Source organism: Gymnoscopelus braueri (assembly GCF_963280865.1).
Source record: "Gymnoscopelus braueri genome assembly, chromosome: 4".
NCBI lineage: Eukaryota > Metazoa > Chordata > Actinopteri > Myctophiformes > Myctophidae > Gymnoscopelus > Gymnoscopelus braueri.
Window position 1 is genome coordinate 11,786,985 of NC_137605.1, and position 18,439 is coordinate 11,805,423.

Here is an 18,439-nt window from a genome sequence, read left to right on the forward strand (position 1 = left end):
TGAAATAATAATAATTAACCAAAAAAAGGGAAATTTACTCATGCCCGCGACCCCAAAAATGTGTCCCATCCCAGTGGTTGGGAAACATTGCACTACTGTATGCAGTTATCAACCAGCACATACTGTACTTATTATAGCGGCCAGTAAATGCACATTCCGTTGTCAGTATCATTATACAGACTTTAATAAAGGACAAACAGAAATGGATGAACAGTCCCAACTTCAAAAACAAAATAATTCATAGTCTGAGTGCCACCCATCTACAAATAACCTCACACACTCTGACACCGGATCATTACCATACTAATGCCAACAATAAAACAAAACAACAATCGCCAAAAGAGGAAATTCCAACACATAATCAGGTATAATTCACAACAACAAACCAAACAAACTAACGAGGATAAATCAACAAGGACAATCTACAAATCGTCTGTCCGGTGGAAACCTCATATGTCCAAAACTGTTACTTTTCAGGATTCAAATTCAAAAGCATCAAAAGTAGCAGATCCAAAAGCTCAAAACTGGGCACCAAAGCGATGCGTTTTGAGCTTGTAGATCTGCAACTTTTGATGCTTTCGTGTGACTCTGTAGTATGATCAAGTAGGACGTTAATTTACGGAAAAAAACACAAGTTATAATGTGGGGTTAAGAGGTTTCTGCCCGACAGCAACAAAATGGTGGAAATGGCTTCACTGGTTTAGTGATGTAAAATCATGTATAAATGTGTTATTCATTAATGTTGCCAGGTGGTGCAGCTGGACGAGCTGCTGGCCGTCCGTCATTCTGTCTTTGTGATCGGGAACGCCGGCACTGGGAAGAGCCAGGTCAGAACACCCTGCTTTGTGTTCACTTTAATCTGATGATAATCTGACACCATACAGGTCCAGTGGGCACCACACGTTAAATAGTTTACATTTCATAATAGAATAGAGTTTAAAAAAAAAAAAAAAAAATGAAAATAATAATAATATGATTAGATTTTTTTTTTTGAAATAATGTAAAGTATATATGATTTGAACATGCACCGAACATTATTATCTGACCTAAATTGACCCTTAACGGTTTCATGACATGCTGGTTTACAAAACCAGAGGGGGGTGGGATTAATGGACTGTGACGTCAAAGTCCACGGGCCAATCACAGCACTTTTCTGAGCCTAATTATTCAGAAAACCCCATACCACAGAAAATCCACTGAATGTTCAAAGTTCAGTTTTTTGGGGTGTAAATGAGGTCAGAAATCCACCCCCCCAGAAAAATAAAAATAAAATAGAAGCCGTGACATTTTTTGTTTATCCCCGGAATGGCTGGACATCACAGCTTTTGTAGCATTTTTTTGAAATATTGGGCCTTGAATGCAATCAAAAATGTATTTGGCCCCTCATTTTTTTAAATAAATGCAAATATAAATATATACTGTATCTATCTAAAAAAGTTGCCCAGAAATACCAGGTGCCCACCGTTCCCGGATACCTCTGAAACGCATTGTAATAAGTGAAATGTAAAAATGCTTTATCGTTTTGAGCAGATATTACGTGTCCTCAACAAAACGTACGCCAACCTGAAGAGGAAGCCCGTTTGGAACGACTTGAACCCGAAGGCGGTGGAAACAGACGAGCTGTTCGGCTTCATTCACCCTGCCACTCGAGAGTGGAAAGATGGTAAACAAAGAGTTAACGTTGGAATAACTTTAAACCACCATTTGATACTTGTCATACGATATTGTGCGCCGTATATAGCCGATCTACAATAGCTTTTAGATCAGCTATTTTCGCTATCATTCGATCATTTTGTAGATCTGCTATATTTGCTATTTTCTTAGATAATTGCGTAGATCAGCTATTTTAGCAATTTTTGATGATTTTCTGTAATGACATGCCCAAAATAGTCATGCCAGATTGAAAATGCTTATAATACCGGTACAAAATGAGTTTAAAAAATAGCCTTAAACCAGGGTACGACAGCAGTGACAGGCAGTTGGAGGAATTCATTGGCATAATGACTACATTTGTAGAGAAAAGGGGCGTTAATGCAATTGGCAACTCTAAATAAATACATCGTTGCCGTTGGGCAGAAACCTCTTATGTCCATATTTGATGTTTTCGTAAATTAATGCCCTACTTGATCATACTACAGCGTCACACAAAAGCATCCAAGATAGCAGGTAAGCTCGTTTTTGAGCTTGTCGATCTGCTATACGCTATTTTTGCATTTGAATCCTGAAATGTAATAGTTCTGGACGTATGAGGTTTCCATCCAACAGAGACAAAAGAAAGAAAGAAAGAAAGAAAGAAAGAAAGTCATAATAACAGACAAGAACTTTTGATCAAAGAGCAGAACAGTGCAGTGAACCATCCTGCTATAATGATGGTTGACGTTCCTGGTGGTCTTGTTGTGTCTCAGGCCTGCTGTCATCGCTGCTGAGGGAACAGGCCAGCATGTCTCACGGCGGTCCTAAGTGGATTGTGTTGGACGGAGACATTGATCCCATGTGGATTGAATCACTCAATACAGTGATGGACGACAACAAGGTACCCCACCCTCCTCTTCACACATACACTAATGTGCAACATGCATACATACACTACGTGCGTACTGTACAATACCATATATATTCCTAACCGCGGTGGTTTTTTGTTCATATAGGTCCTGACTCTGGCCAGTAACGAGCGCGTGCCTCTCTCGCCGTCCATGAGGCTGCTGTTTGAGGTCAGTCACCTGAGGTCGGCCACGCCCGCCACCGTGTCCCGGGCCGGCGTCCTCTGTGTGAACCCACAGGACGTGGGATGGAGCCCGTGAGTCGACCACACACACACACCACTATACTCACTGTTTATCCCGTTCAGTCCGGAAACGCATCTCTGTCATTTTCGATTTCTTTGGCTATTCAAAAATAGCAGATATACAAGCTCATAGCGTGGCACCGAGTGCCACGCTATGAGCTTGTAGATCTACTATTTAAAAATAAATAAATCGTGAAATATATTTGTGAAATATTCACAAAATATGTATCTGTAGAACCGAGTCAAACTAAATGTAATGCCGCCCTGCAACTCCTACAACTCCAAGTGCTTGTCAGGGTGGGGGGTCCCCAGTTCAAATATGATTATTTTGGGGGGTCGCAGCCTGAAAAGTTTGGGAACCCTTGCTCTATACAGCAATGTTTGCCATCTCAATATAGAGCCTTAACTTTTTGTTTAAACCAAAACAATTGACTTTGAAACCGATAAATGGTCCCACAGTCCAGTGCCACCAAGACACATTACTTTTATATACAAATATGTTAAAGAAAGTGATTCAGATTATAGTATTAATTATAGATTAAGTGTAGGGCGTAACAATACAGTAGCTGTATCGATGCATCAATTTTAATTTCAACGATTCAACTGCATCGATATACAAACAGCAACAAATCGTTTGACTTTGTATCGTATCGTTTTGCAATGCAAATAATCGATTGTATCGATACTACAGTAAGTACTTGTGCGTTGTATGTTGCAATTTTAAGAACAAAAAAAGAAAGAGGGGTATAATCACTTTTCCATCCCATATCACTTGGTCTATTGATAAATGTGTGTAATCTCTGTGTTCATGTCAAGGTGCGAGTTTGTCCATGTATTCAAATACAATGTCCATGTATTTTCCAGAGAATCACCTTGTTTACTTATTTATATCCATGATCATTATTTATTTCCCTAAAAAAAACTGCACTATCCACATGTTTCACACAGATCTTTTTTTTAATTATAAATAGTTACCATATCGATTTAAAAATAATTGAATTGTGTCGTATCGCCATGAATGAACCAATATCGTCCATGTATCGTATCGTCAACCATGTATCGTGATGCGTATCGAATCGCTGTTAAAATGTATCGTTACAACCCTGGTAACGTGTGGTGTATATTGTTGTTGTTTGGTGCTCAGCTATGTTGGCAGCTGGATCGACACGCGTGTGCGTCAGACAGAGAGAGCTCACCTCATCATCCTGTTTGACAAATACCTTCCTCGCTGCATGGAGCAGATGAGGAGCACCTTCAAAACCATCACTCCCATCCCAGAGAACTCCATGGTCCAGGTAGAACAACCAGTATACTTGCTTTTGGGGCTGTTTTGCATTCTGTTGTTTTCTCCCCCAGGGGTCCTTGCAAGAGTAAGACCCCTCCAGAAAAAAGTACTTAATATAGCATCACAATCATTTTAACCACTTTGTCCATTTATATGTTGGCTATTCAACATATAGCAGATGTACAAGCTCACACCGCGTCACTTTGTGCAGCGATGCAAGCTTGTGCATCTACTATTTTAGCATTTAAAAAATCGAAAATGTTTGGAAAAGTTTGAATATATATATACAGTATATATATTTTTTTTTACACTGATCTCTTCTGGGGGTTCCTGGCACAAAAAAAAAATTAAGATGGCCAAATTCATATAAATTTGGGCATCCTTGGCTTGAAAAAGTTTGAGAACCAGTGAAATGAAGCAGTGAAATGATGTTTTCCCTGTCCAGACGCTGTGTGCTCTGCTGGACTGTCTGCTGACCCCAGAAAACATCCCGTCTGAGTCTCCGAGGGAGCTCTATGAGACGTACTTCACCTTCGCCTGCATCTGGGCTTTTGGAGGAGCCTTGCATCAGGATCAGGTATTATAAGTAGGGCCAGTGGCGATTCTATAGGCGGGGGGGTAAGGGGGCCGGACAATTATTATTATTTTTGTATTATAATTTGTTTGATCATATAATTTTTTTTGCCAATATATGGCAAGTATATTCATATATGTCATATTCAGGTTCATGTGGATATATCCGAGACTAAACTAACTGCATTATGTGGGGAACAAAAACAATGAGACGCCGGCCTAGTTTTAGTCATATTTTAGTCATCTGAAATTTCTTACTGTTTTAGTCGGCTAAATATACAGTTGATTTCGTCGACTAAAATGTATTTTGGTGGTGCTTTGATGGCGTCGTAATGGCTGATTTTACGCTTGGTTGCATGCTGAAAATAGCCGATCTACAAGCTCACAACGTGTCGCAGCGCGAAGTGTTGTGAGCTTGTAGATCTGCTTCAGAGCATCAGAGCGCAACACCCGAGCACAACCAAACATAAAACGACTTGTCTTTTAGTTCTACTGGATCTCTTCTCCGCTAGTCCCTCACTAACATTTTAGTGTCGTTTTTATTTGTTGACGAAATTGTCAATATATTTAGTCTTAGTTTTAGTCATCATAGCCTAGTTTTTATTTCGTCAATGAAAAAAGGTAGTCGACCAACATTTTTCGTCATAGTTGTAGTCGACGAAATCAACACTGGTTGGGACTTCCTCTACGTGAACACCTGTGTGATTTCATCTGTTAACGTTGTGTCCATACTGTAGCTGCACGATCACCGCATGGAGTTCAGCCAGTGGTGGACCAAAGAGATGAAGACGGTGAAGCTCCCGGCTCAGGGCACGGTGTTCGACTACTTCCTGGACCCCCTGACCAGGCGCTTCCTGCCATGGAGTGACACCGTGCAGCCGTTTGAGCTGGAACCCCATGCGCCGCTGCAGGTGAGATCTCACCATCTTCAAGTATGGTTGAAACTCATCTTCATATAATTAATTGGTCCTATTTGAGGCCTATGTGACGCGTTTTGCGTCACTCTGCGCGTCGTCTCGCATGCACAGTAGTGTCACCTCCGTGCGCAACCCTGTGCGCAAGCTGAGAAACCGTTTTCGCTCGTTCATGTATCTGGCCCCAGCCGTAATAAGCTGCAGTACCTATGATTGGCCACCATGTCCAATGCGCTTCACTGCTCCCTCTCTGTTCTGGGGGTGTGTTTCTAATGCTTACTGTATGCATGCTCCGTCGTACGGCGGTGTCACACGGCGAAAATAGCCGATCTACAAGCCTACAACGCGTCGCAGATGCGCCGCGTGGTGAGCTTGTAGGTCGGCCTAGATGTTCAGAACATGACAATGTTATACGGCAAAGTATAAATGGAGCTTTAAGTCAGATAAGTTTTCTGAACTAAGTCTTTAGACGTGACACAGGCACAAACTTTTCCAAAGAAAGTGGAAACAACACAATTTGCTCCCGCAAGCTTTTTTCTTTTGAAAACAGTCATATTAAAAATATCTGCACGCCTCGGTGAGCAGTAATTATTATAAGAGAGGGCATAAGGCCGTGGTCATGAGGGTCGTGGCAGGGGTCCGTAGAACACATGAAAGGCTTGCCACTGTGTGTGATTGCCATCTAGCAGAGTGTGTGTGTGGGGGGGTGAGGGGCATGGGCATCACACAGAGCTCTGAGCTCTTCACCCACGCACCATTGTCTCCCCTGGCGCTCCGGCGTACAGCTGTGACCGCTCTAAAGGCTCCCGCCGGGGTGTAATTAGCGGGGTTTTGTTCCCAGCAAATGACGCTATTATGACAGAATATGTAGACACGGCACCGTGCAGGGGGAAAATATACCAGAAATTATAAATCAATTCACCCCGAAACATTCATCTTGTCAATAAATCACGTTCGCAAGGAGCTAAGTCGTGATAACAACAGTGGTGGAAAGTAACTCAAGTACATTTTACTCAAGTGCTGTACTTGAGTAGATATTTGAGGTACTTTTACTCAAATTATCATACTTTACTTGAGCGTTTCCGTTTTTCAGAAAACTTAAGTTGCAAGTTACTTTGTAGATTTAGATTATTATTACAATCATTTTGATGCCAATGATGCAATTCTTGTTATCCTAGTCTATTTGTCTTCTCCTATGTTTTTCTCATTTTCTCTTTATTTTCTCTTACTTCGGACTGCGGCCCGGGCCAGTGTAATAACTGGATGGGAGGCGCACAAAAATTCAGAACATCAAAATGGCATCAAAATGTACTCAAAGTACCACAATTAAAAGTACTCATTATGCAGAAGTTTTGAAAGAAATCTTTTGAAAATAGCAGATCTACATAAGCTCACAACGCATAGATCGCCTATTTTCAAAAGGCCAAAAATGTATATAGGGCTGAAGTGGTTAATGTATGTTTTGCAATAATAATCAAAATCTACAAAGTAACTAGTAACTAAAGATTTCAAATAATTGTAGTGGAATAAAAGTCCAATATCTGAGTAGAAATAAAAGTACCGGTACTGAAAATTGGAAATACTCCAGTAAAGTAAAAAATAGCTCAAAACTGTACTTAAGTACCTGTACTTGAGTAATTACATTACATTACATTACAGTCATTTAGCAGACGCTTTTATCCAAAGCGACTTACAATAAGTGCATTCAACATAGGTAGGGAACGAAAACTACTAATCACCAGAAGTATTAAGTGCATTTTCTGCAAAAACAAGCAACCAAGAGTATACCTAGCGCTAAGGTAAAAGTGCAATATATCAGCTACCTATTTCCTTAAACAGATGAGACAACAATAGCAAAATCAAATGTGCAGGAGCTAAAACAAATAAGTGTATCGACTAAACAAGATCCAATAAAACAGTACAACAATAACACAAGCGTTCGTACAACTAGTACGAGTAATGTACTTAGTTACTATCCACCACTGCTGGATAATTGTGTATCCCCCCCCCCTGTGTGTTTCTATGATGGTAAGTCTGTCCTGGTGCCCACGATGGAGACGGTTGGTCTGGGCTACCTGGTGAAGCTGCTGCTGCAGAGAGGCCAGCCTGTGATGCTGGTGGGGGGCTGCGGCGTGGGGAAGACCGCTCTCATCAGGAACCAGCTGGACGCTCTGCCTGCGGGGTCTTACGTGACCGCCAGAGTACCCTTCAACTACTACACCACCTCCCTCATGCTGCAGAGTGAGTACCCTTCAACAGTGGTGGAAAAAGTACTGACATTTTATCAATACCACAATGTAGAAGTACTCTGTTACAAGTAACAGGCCTGTGTTCAAAGTGTACTCAAGTACAGTACTTGAGCAAATGTACTTAGTTACTTTACACCCTTCAACTACTACACCACCTCCCTCATGCTGCAGACTGAGTGAACATCAGCTCTTGTCTCCTCTCTGACTGCCACACATCGACTGAGCTTTAGCACCATCTGCTGGTGGTAATCTTCAGAACAGGAACAACTCTTTCAGTGTGTTAGATACTGTAGGTATACTGTAGACCAGTGCTTCTCAAACCTTTACATGTCGAGGAACCCCCTTTAGACAGTATACTGTTAAGGGTCCATTTAGAACCCCTTCAAGGAACCCTGAGAGTCTCTGGACCCCACTTTGAGACAGACCGGCCTTGTGTTGATCCTGCAGGTGAAATGCATGCATTATAATTGTTCAATTATCCTAGCCAATAATATTTATTATGCACTTTCCAACTTGGTGTCCCTAATTTTGTGCCCGTCATTTATACTAATTGTACCGTATGTGTATTTGTGGTTAATACTCTTATTGCTGACTATTGACACTGTGTGTATTCATGAGTCAGAATGATGACACTAACGTTAGCACAGCTGAGTCCATCACACATGGTGGCTGTCATCATTAGGGCTGTCACAGTGGTGTGTTCTAGATTTTTTTGGAGGGTATACTATAATTGTTCCCTCCGTCCCACACGCACGGCACACGCACATATGATGAATTAATAAACAAAAATTGCAAGGTTTGTTTGGTTTAGAAGCAATAATTAAAAAAAAAGAATAACTGAAAAAAAAATTATGTGCAAAAAAACTAGACTGAATCTAGATGAACATTTCCTTGAGTTTTATGCTGTCTATGACGCGCAGTTTGAATGCTAATGAAGTTCTCACTTAAGTAGCCTCGATCTCCAGGCTTTTATTTTCCTTCGCGTTTTGCTCAAAAATAAGAGCCTGGACCAGCCTGTTGACGTTCCTGGCATAGGAAGTGGGAGTCAACCTTTCATTTCCCCAACCAACCAGAGTGCAGTGGGCGTCGCTCCAAATGTTGTGACGTCAGGGCTCTCAATGCTGCACATTGGGGGAGGAGGAGGGGTGCGGGGGCGGGGCGCACAGATTGGTAAACCAATGGGAGCCCACTGATTCTATCTCCGGAGATTTTGAACACGCCCCTCTAGACCAGATATCAGACGCGCTAGGGCAGCCTATCACTTCAGTGACCTGCCGTTCAATGAAGTGAATGGCAGGTCATTGAGTTAATGTGTGAATTCCTTCGCCAGCGGCCATTAATTATCACCTCAAGAAAGACAATAGCCACACATGATAAGCCTTCACCTCAGGCAGGGCCGGATACAGAAATTATTAATTGGGGGGGCATTAGGAAATGCTGGGGGGGCGGCTTTTTGCCTTTTTTTTGCGTTTTGTGTAATACTGCTTCCTATTGTTTAGGAGTAGTACTGCATGTGTGTGTGTGACTGTGTGTGGAAAATCAGGGCAGAGGATTATTTGAATTGTGCAATGATACATGATGGAATATGATTAAGGATTATTTTGATTATGGTAAGCTCACATTTCATATCATGACATAAATGTAACTTTCACAAGCCCCCCCACCCAAAAAAAAAAAAAATCGATTTTTTTTTGGGGGGGGCAGTCAGGGCATTTGGGGGGGCATTGCCCCCCCTTGCCCATGCCTAGATCCGGCCCTGCTTCACTTCAGAGTCAGACCAGGCTATTGAAGTCCACATTCTTGCTGCGCCTCAGTCCCTCCTCCTGCGTATCAGATGCGTATCACCGTATCAGATACGCTGACTTTTTGGATGGCTACGCTTGGCTACAAAAATGTTCTGCGGGTCACACTACGTATATAGCATAACACGGTAGAACAACACCACTGGGCTGTCACCATTATAACATTTAAGTTGACGATTCATTGTCATACAAATTGCGATTAACAATTTAATTGTGTTTTTGGCATTGAACATTGGAACATAATAAATAAAAATGACATTTCTGTCCAAAGGGCAGATATGACAAATATCTTAAATGTACAGAGACATGACTGACATAATTAATACTTTTATACTTTAGCTGATCTATTTCAAGCTTACAACGCATGACGCGTTGTAGCTTGTAGATCTGCTATTTCTGCTTTTTTGTATTTGTATAAAAACATTTTTCCACATGGAAACGATTATGACAAAATAATTGCGATTATCTCAAATAATTGCGATTAGACGAATATGTAATAATTGTGACAGGCCTAGTTGTCATCAGTATCAGTCAAACAGCAGGTTGTGTTTTTGAATGATGACGGCTCTTGTCGGGGTGGTCTGTCTTATAGCAGTTATGTTTTTATTGAGGTGTCTTTATTTAGAACACATTTAGAACAAACATTCGTATTCAAAGTTCTCATTCTACCACTCTGCCACCAAACTGTGGAATGTCCTGACACCACCCATTAAAGGATGTGTAACACTGGTTTCTTTCAAAAATGCCCTGGGAAAAAAAAGCGTCTATCAGGAGACAACAGGGGGAGGTAGATGTAAATTCCCACCAAAAGGAGGTGTCATTCACTGCCGCCGATTTTCCTTTTTCTCCTTTGTACAATATTTGTATTTGTTGATGACATGTATTATTGTGTTGAATTTGTGGACTTGTTTCCACAATGGAAACAAAACCCCAAGACTTTTTTGTGTTATCCTTTTTAATGTCTGTCTGACGAATAAAGCATTAAATCAATCAATCTTAGCGGTGCTGGAGGGACCGTTGGAGAAGAAGGCGGGCCGTAGCTACGCTCCACAGGGCAACAGGAAGCTGGTCTACTTCATAGACGACATGAACATGCCGGCGGTGGACGGCTACGGCACGGTGCAGCCACACACACTCATACGGCAACATCTGGATTATATGCACTGGTGAGTACACACATCTGGATTATAAACACTGGTGAGTACACACATCTGGATTATAAACACTGGTGAGTACAAACATCTGGATTATAAACACTGGTGAGTACAAACATCTGGATTATAAACACTGGTGAGTACACACATCTGGATTATAAACACTGGTGAGTACACACATCTGGATTATAAACACTGGTGAGTACACGCGCATACGCCAACATCTGGATTATAAACACAGGTGACTACACACATATAGATTATAGACACTGGTGAGTACAAACATCTGGATTATAAACACTGGTGACTACACACTCATAGGCTAACATCTGAACTATAAACATTGGTGAGCAGGACAGGGGAGTTTGGCCTTTTCATCAACAGTGCTGCAAGTGATATTTGTTGGTTAAAACAAAAGGTGTTTTGGTTTTAGAAGTTCAGTCTCTATATTCTGATAGTAATCATGTTCAGTAACAGCGGCCTCACCAACACCGTCTCTCCAGTTCTTTAGTGAACTGAAAATGCATTTTCAGGTGGGACACCAATTTCATCCAATCAGGAGAGAGTATACCCATTTATCAGCTTGTTCCAGCTCCAATTTCATCTGCTCTTTTTGTTTGTTTGTTTATTTCATCACTTCCAACAATTTTCACTTGTTTATCATATATCCTGTATGAGTTCTCTCCCCTGACTGGATGAAATCGGTATCCCGACCTGAAAATGTACTTTCTGTTTACTAAAGAGCCGGAGAGACTGAACAAACACTATATAGCAATGATTACTATCAGAATATCTAACAAAGACATATATCACTTGTTGCATCTTTAGATAGTTTTCTGTCAAATTGAAGCCCTGTTTTTGTTGTGTAGGTATGACAGACAGAAGCTGTCCCTGAAGGACATACACAACACCCAGTATGTTGCTTGTATGAATACAACTGCTGGCAACTTCCACATCAACCCCAGACTTCAGGTATTTTTATACATAATTATTTAAAGGTGCATTAGTTTTACATTACAGTCATTACACACCGGCGATTATGCGAATTTATCCGAATAAATAAAAGACTATTTTTCGCTCCGCGAAACTGATGTGGAAGCTTGCATTGACTTTATAAGGTTTTTAAAAAAAACGTATTATTCGCATGGGAAAATCGCCCCCGGTGTGTAAGGACCTTTAGCCTGTTTCGCTACATTTAACTTTAACGCTTTAACTGCCAGAGTTAAAACATCGTCTATAGCTGCCCTTGCCAGCGATTGAGTGTTTTTACTAACCTTTGAAAAATCATAGAATATTATTTTTCACAGCGATTCACCCGGCGATCGCCTCAAAAGATGGTGGGGGGGGTCTCGCGGAATTGTAGGAAAAAACTGTGTGCCGTCGGGATAATCCGTTCCACAGTTATGGGCAGTTGAATGTGGCTTGTTTTTGCCAAAAACAACAAAAAACAGAGACAATTTTTTTTTTAAATAAATCCTATAATACTAAACGAAAGCAGCTTAATTTTGTTGATTGTTTGATTTCTGGGTGTACTCTTCTTGGGTGATCCAGGGATCATTCACAGGCTGCGGAAGAGCACTGTCTATCGTAAAACCACCGAAAACACACATGACGAGAATCTCATCATTGGCAGTTAATTGCCATTGGTTAGGTGTACACAATTATTTTGGTTGACAAGTAGCAAGTAACAATAACACTGCATATGAAAGACAGCATCATCTCAGTCTCTTTCTTTAATGTGAAACAGTGTGTGTGCGTGTGTTAACTTTACCTTATTTCTTTATTTAGACGGGACACCGCATATTAACCCATTAAGACCTGAGGTTTTTTGAAAGTTTTGAAATTTTGAAACTTTTTGAAAAAAAAAATCTAAAACATTTTCTTTCAAGATTTTTTTTTCAAGATTTTTAAAAAAAATAGCAGATCTACAAGCTCATAGCGCGGCACTCGGTGCCGCGCTATGAGCTTGTATATCTGCTATTTTTGAATAGCCAAAGACATCTAAAGTGACACAGATGCGTTCCAGGTATCAATGGGTTAAGGAACGATACATATCAATGTAAATACACCAGACTTAGCAATGATGCTCATTTTCAATCCGCAGTCCCTATAACCTCATGTTTTATACGTGTTTTCTCCTCACAGAGACATTTCTCTGTGTTTGCTGTGAACTTCCCGTCGGCTCAGACCCAGACGTCCATCTACGGTCAGATCCTGGCCGGTCACCTGCAGCAGCAGCCGTTCAGCGCGGGGGTCCACAGGGCGGCCGGGGCGGTGGTCCAGGCCTCCGTCGCTCTTCACCACAAGATGGTCCACGGCTTCCTGCCCACCGCCGTCAAGTTCCACTACCTGTTCAACCTGAGAGAACTGTCCAGCGTCTTCCAGGTTAGCATGAGCTTGTCCCCTGTGCTACTTTGATTGATTGAATTATGTTGTTATTGACAAACATGTTTGAGAAGCGCTGGTATAACATACTGGAAATGGAACATGCAATACTTATCGCTGTCGTCAGGCGGAAACCTCCTATCTCCATAAAATACTTTTTGTGTTTTTTCGTAAATTAACGCCCTACTTTAGTTGATCATACTACAGAGTCACACCAAAGCAGTGTTAGTTTAGTTGACTAAGACTAAAAGACTAAGATATCGCTATTTAGTCAACTAAGACTAGACTAAGACTAAACAATTTCAGAAGACTAAAATAGGACTAAAACTAAGACTAAAGCAGAATTTGCTGTCAAATTTAACACTGCACTAAAGCAGTGGTTTTCAGACCTTTTCATATCAAGGTCCATTATTTATTCGGCATTTGAGCCACGTAACGGATTAAAAACTTAGAATATTTTGTAATCGTTGGATGCGATTTTGTCCACAATTCCATCCTTGCTCTATTGATGTTGGTACTGTACCATAGGAGAGATAACAGGCAAAACGTTGATCAAAATAACAATTATTCTACATTCTCTAATTGTGTAGACTTCTTTTAACTTAAGTAATGCAGATGTTTAACGATTAAACTCTTGAGAGTGTAAAATTAAACCAAATGGACCCGTAAGGGCCCATGTGGTTTCATTTTACGCTCTCAAGAGTTAAACATCTAATAAGGGTCAGTTTCATTTTACGCTCTCAAGAGTTAAAGATTTATAAGGGTCCATTTGGTTTCCAACTCTCCATCATTTAGCTGGGGACCACCTGAAACCCCCTCAAGGACCACTGGTGGTCACCGGACCACTGGTTGAGAACCACTGCACTAAAGCATCAAAAGTCGCGACGCGCTTCGAGCTTGTAGATCTGTTACTTTTGCTATTTTTGAATTTGAATCCTGCAAAGTAACAGTTTTGGACATACAAGGTTTCCACCCGACCCGACAGACGATATAATAATTGATTCATATACAACCTACATTACAGACGATGAAACAGTTTGACCCTCTCCACTGAACTGAGTTGTTTTCCTCTCTCTCTCTCCTTGTTGTCCATGCAGGGCCTCCTGTTCTCCAGGCCGGAGGTTGTGAGGACCAGCATGGACTTGGTGCTGCTGTGGTGTCATGAGACCAGACGGGTCTACTCAGACAGACTGGTGGACAGCAGAGACCTCCAGATGTTCCACAGGCTCCAGATGGACACCGTGCACGAATGCTTCGAGGTGCTGCGCCGCGTTGATTTCGTCGACTAAAACCCTGACGAAAAATATCTGTCGACAACCTTTTTTCACTGACGAAAACTAAATAAAGACGAAATAAAAACTAAGTTATGATGACTAAAACTATGACTAAATATACTGACAATTTGGTCAACAAATAAAAACTACTATATGTTAGGGAGGGACTAGTGGAGAAGAGATCCAGTAGAACTAAGACAAGTCATCATGGGCGCCTGCTGGTGTGACAGACCAAAAATAGTTGATCTACAAGCTCACAGCGGTGAGCAGTGCAACACGTTGTGTGCTTGTAGATCGGCTATTTTCGGCTTGCAGCCAAGTGAACATCATTTCGATGCCATCACGGCCCGCCAACAATACGTTTTAGTCGACTAAATCAACTGTAGATTTAGTCGACTAAAACCTTATGATATTTAGTCGACTAAATGTAAAACATTTCAGGTGACTAAAATATGACTAAAACTAAACAGAATTGTATTCAAAGGACTATGGCTATGTCGAAATCAACACTGTTGCTGCGCTGTGCTGACGTTCTCACTGACTGATCTGAACCAATGAAATGTCTCTGCCTTGAGCCTTATTTCTACTTTGAATACATTCAAAGTAACTTTGAATATAAATTTGACTCAACATAAAATAACTAACACTTAGATTTTCTCAACTGATAAGCAGATTCAACTAGACAAAGACAGAATAAAGCGTTTATGCTGGTGGCAAATCGCTGCCCTCTATTATAATATCGTTGATACCGTCTCTGTCGGGTGGAAACCTCATTATGTCCAAAATGGACACTTTTCAGGACTCAAATAAAAGAACAGCAAAAATAGCAGATCTACAATCGCTGAAGGCGCGCAGCGACGCATTTCGAGCTTGTAGATCTGCTACTTTTGATGTTTTTGTGTGATGCTGTAGTATTAAGTAGGGTGTTAATTTACGAAAAACACAAAAGGTTAGAATATGGAGATAAGAGGTTTCTGCCCAACGATATGCATTAGGGCAGTGGTTCTCAAACTTTTTCATGTCAAGGACCCCCAAATTGACACTTTTTAGCCCGCCGACCCCCATTTGAAAAGATATGCCAGGGACCCCCATAAGAGAAGATTTGTATGGCTCTAGTAGTGATTCTCAACCATTTTAATTTCAAGGACCCCCAGTTTGACATGCATTAGGGCTACGGACCCCCATTTAATGGCATTTATATATCTGGGACCCCAATTTATATAGTAAAATCAATGTTAATTTAACTCTGAGAGTGTACAAATGGTACCAAATGGACCCTTACGGGTCCATTTGGTACCATTTGTACACTCTCAGAGTTACAGACACATAAGGGTCCATTTGGTTCCTATTCATCATTTAGTTGGGGACCCCCTGGAACCCCCTCAAGTACCCCTGGGGGTCCCCGGACCCCACTTTGAGAACCAATGCATTATGGAACCAGATGGGTTAGAGTAAACAGTCACTGTTTTCCTTTTTGCATTAAAAACAAACGTGACGTGCTCTTGTCTTCACAGGGAGTGGAGGATGTGGACTTGGTCAGACAGCCTCTTCTGTACTGCCACTTCACCCAGCAGGGGGTCGGGGAGGAGGAGAGCCTGTACACCCCGCTCAGAGACTGGGCCATGCTGCGGAGCCTCCTCACCGACGCTCTGGAGAGCTACAACGAGCTCAACGCTGCCATGAACCTGGTGCTGTTTGAAGATGCTATGGAGCATGTGTGAGTAGTGGTGTGAAGTAACTAATACGTGTACTCAAGTACTGTACTTAAGTACAATTTTGAGGTACTTTTACTTAAATTTACTGGAGTATTTCCCCATTGTCTATACTTTTACTTCTACTCCACTACATCTCAGAGGCAAATATTGTACTTTTACTCCACGACAAAAAAAACTTTAGTTACTTTACAGGTATAAATTATTACATTATAAAACATACATCAACCACTTTAGCCCTATTTTATACCGAGGCTATTTGAAAATAGCAGATCTACAAGCTCACAACGCGTCGCATCGCGACACGTTGTGAGCTTGTAGATCTGCTATTTTCAAACATTTTATTACTTTTACTTTTGGTACCTTAAGTACATTTTGATACCAATACTTTAGTACTTTTACTCAAGTAAATCTTGAATTCCGGACTTTTACTTGTAACAGAGTACTTCTACATTGCAGTGTTGATACTTTTACTTAAGTAAAACATTTGGGTTATTTTTCCACCACTGTGTGTGAGTAGTGTTCAGGGAACCTGGTGCTGTTTGAAGATGCTATGGAGCATGTGTGAGTAGAGTTCATCTCATTTAACTCTCAGAATCTCAATCTAAATCATAAACGTTAGCAGAGGTTCACAAACTTCAAGCACCTCCTCATTGAGATGCATTTGCCCGCAGACCCCAATCTGAAAAGAGAATATTTCTCATTACGCCCATAGCTGCTCTAAACTCAGCGCTAAACGGCGGCCTCCTGTGGCTTACTGCTTTAATAATGTTAGATAATGATGACATGGTGTGTAATTCTTGTCACCAGGTGTAGGATCAGTCGTATCCTGGAGTGTCCTCGGGGTCACGGCCTGTTGGTCGGGGTGGGAGGCAGCGGCAAGCAGAGCCTGACCCGTCTGGCTGCTCACCTGTCCTCTACGGAGGTGTTCCAGATCACACTGAGCAAGGCCTACAGCATTAATGACCTGAAGGTAAGCTATGGGAGTGTTCCTGATCACTCTATGCAAGGCCTACAACAGCATTAATGACCTGAAGGTACGCTATGGGAGTGTTCCTGATCACTCTATGCAAGGCCTACAACAGCATTAATGACCTGAAGGTACGCTATGGGAGTGTTCCAGATCACTCTATGCAAGGCCTACAGCATTAATGACCTGAAGGTACGCTATGGGAGTGTTCCAGATCACTCTATGCAAGGCCTACAGCATCAATGACCTGAAGGTAAGCTATGGGAGTGTTCCAGATCACTCTAAGCAAGGCCTACAGCATTAATGACCGGAAGGTAAAGGTTGGGAATTAGGTCTCCACCAAATATAGACTTCTGGGAATATAGTTTAGCCCCATATTAAACTACCATACACACATTTTAAGTCTGGATCTCTGGAATGAAAAAGTTGCAACATGCTCTACTCACACCCTGGTCCTGTGAGAAAGAAATGATGCAAAATGGCTGCGATTCATTTACAGACATCACTGTTTTCTTTCTCACACACTCACGCACGGCCACACACACACACACACACACACACACACACACACACACACACACACACACACACACACACACACGGAAGAAAAGAAACATCCTCAGGATCAATATCTCCTTCTCGCTGCGTCCAGCGTATTGATCTGGTTCTGGTCTCCTCACTGACACACCAAGGAAGGATTGTCCGATGCTATTAAAGAGCTCTGGGAAATATTTCAATACCTTATCGATGAAGCTAAAATGATTGTCCATTTAATCAGCCTTTTAAAGATCAAAGTGTTATCGTGGAGTTTGCGGTATATCCATTGATTACTGTCAACCTGGTTAAAAGAGGAATCCTCATTGGCCTTGTGTTGAAAATAAACAGTTAAAAGGAGAATTCTCATTGGCCTTGTGTTGGAAATAAACAGTTAAAAGGAGAATCCTCATTGGCCTTGTGTTGAATATAAACAGTGCATGTTGTGTGTGAGGTGTTGTTTAGGTAGATCTCGCTATGTTGTTATACCCCACTGACTACTGGCATCCACTACTGGCAAAAGTGTGTGTGTGTGTGTGTGTGTGTGTGTGTGTGTGTGTGTGTGTGTGTGTGTGTGTGTGTGTGTGTGTGTGTGTGTGTGTGTGTGTGTGTGTGTGTGTGTGTGTGTGTGTGTGTGTGTGTGTGTGTGTGTGTGTGTGTGTGTGTGTGTGTGTGTGTGTGTGTGTGTGTGTGTGTGTGTGTGTGTGTGTGTGTGTGTACTTGTGGGCCAAATGTCCCCAAAAGTATAGTAGAATTTGAGAATCATGAGGAGAGATTTCCTGGTTCTCACAACCAGGAACAT

At 41.5% G+C, this 18,439-nt stretch overlaps 1 protein-coding gene across 1 annotated transcript in view; it reads left to right on the forward strand.

The window, feature by feature from the left end:
- Positions 1–18,439, forward strand: part of LOC308083427 (dynein axonemal heavy chain 11) — a gene marked incomplete at both ends in the record, with an annotated part of 121,990 nt that overhangs the window by 37,686 nt on the left and 65,865 nt on the right. Inside the window, 14 exons of the mRNA XM_080425742.1 lie at positions 750–827; positions 1,531–1,663; positions 2,406–2,533; positions 2,649–2,797; positions 3,930–4,080; positions 4,516–4,647; positions 5,381–5,554; positions 7,591–7,798; positions 10,609–10,774; positions 11,632–11,734; positions 12,908–13,147; positions 14,245–14,406; positions 15,936–16,138; positions 16,944–17,106. Of these exons, the coding sequence (XP_080281868.1) occupies positions 750–827; positions 1,531–1,663; positions 2,406–2,533; positions 2,649–2,797; positions 3,930–4,080; positions 4,516–4,647; positions 5,381–5,554; positions 7,591–7,798; positions 10,609–10,774; positions 11,632–11,734; positions 12,908–13,147; positions 14,245–14,406; positions 15,936–16,138; positions 16,944–17,106 (2,190 nt within the window). The remainder of the gene's footprint in view (positions 1–749; positions 828–1,530; positions 1,664–2,405; positions 2,534–2,648; positions 2,798–3,929; positions 4,081–4,515; positions 4,648–5,380; positions 5,555–7,590; positions 7,799–10,608; positions 10,775–11,631; positions 11,735–12,907; positions 13,148–14,244; positions 14,407–15,935; positions 16,139–16,943; positions 17,107–18,439) is intronic.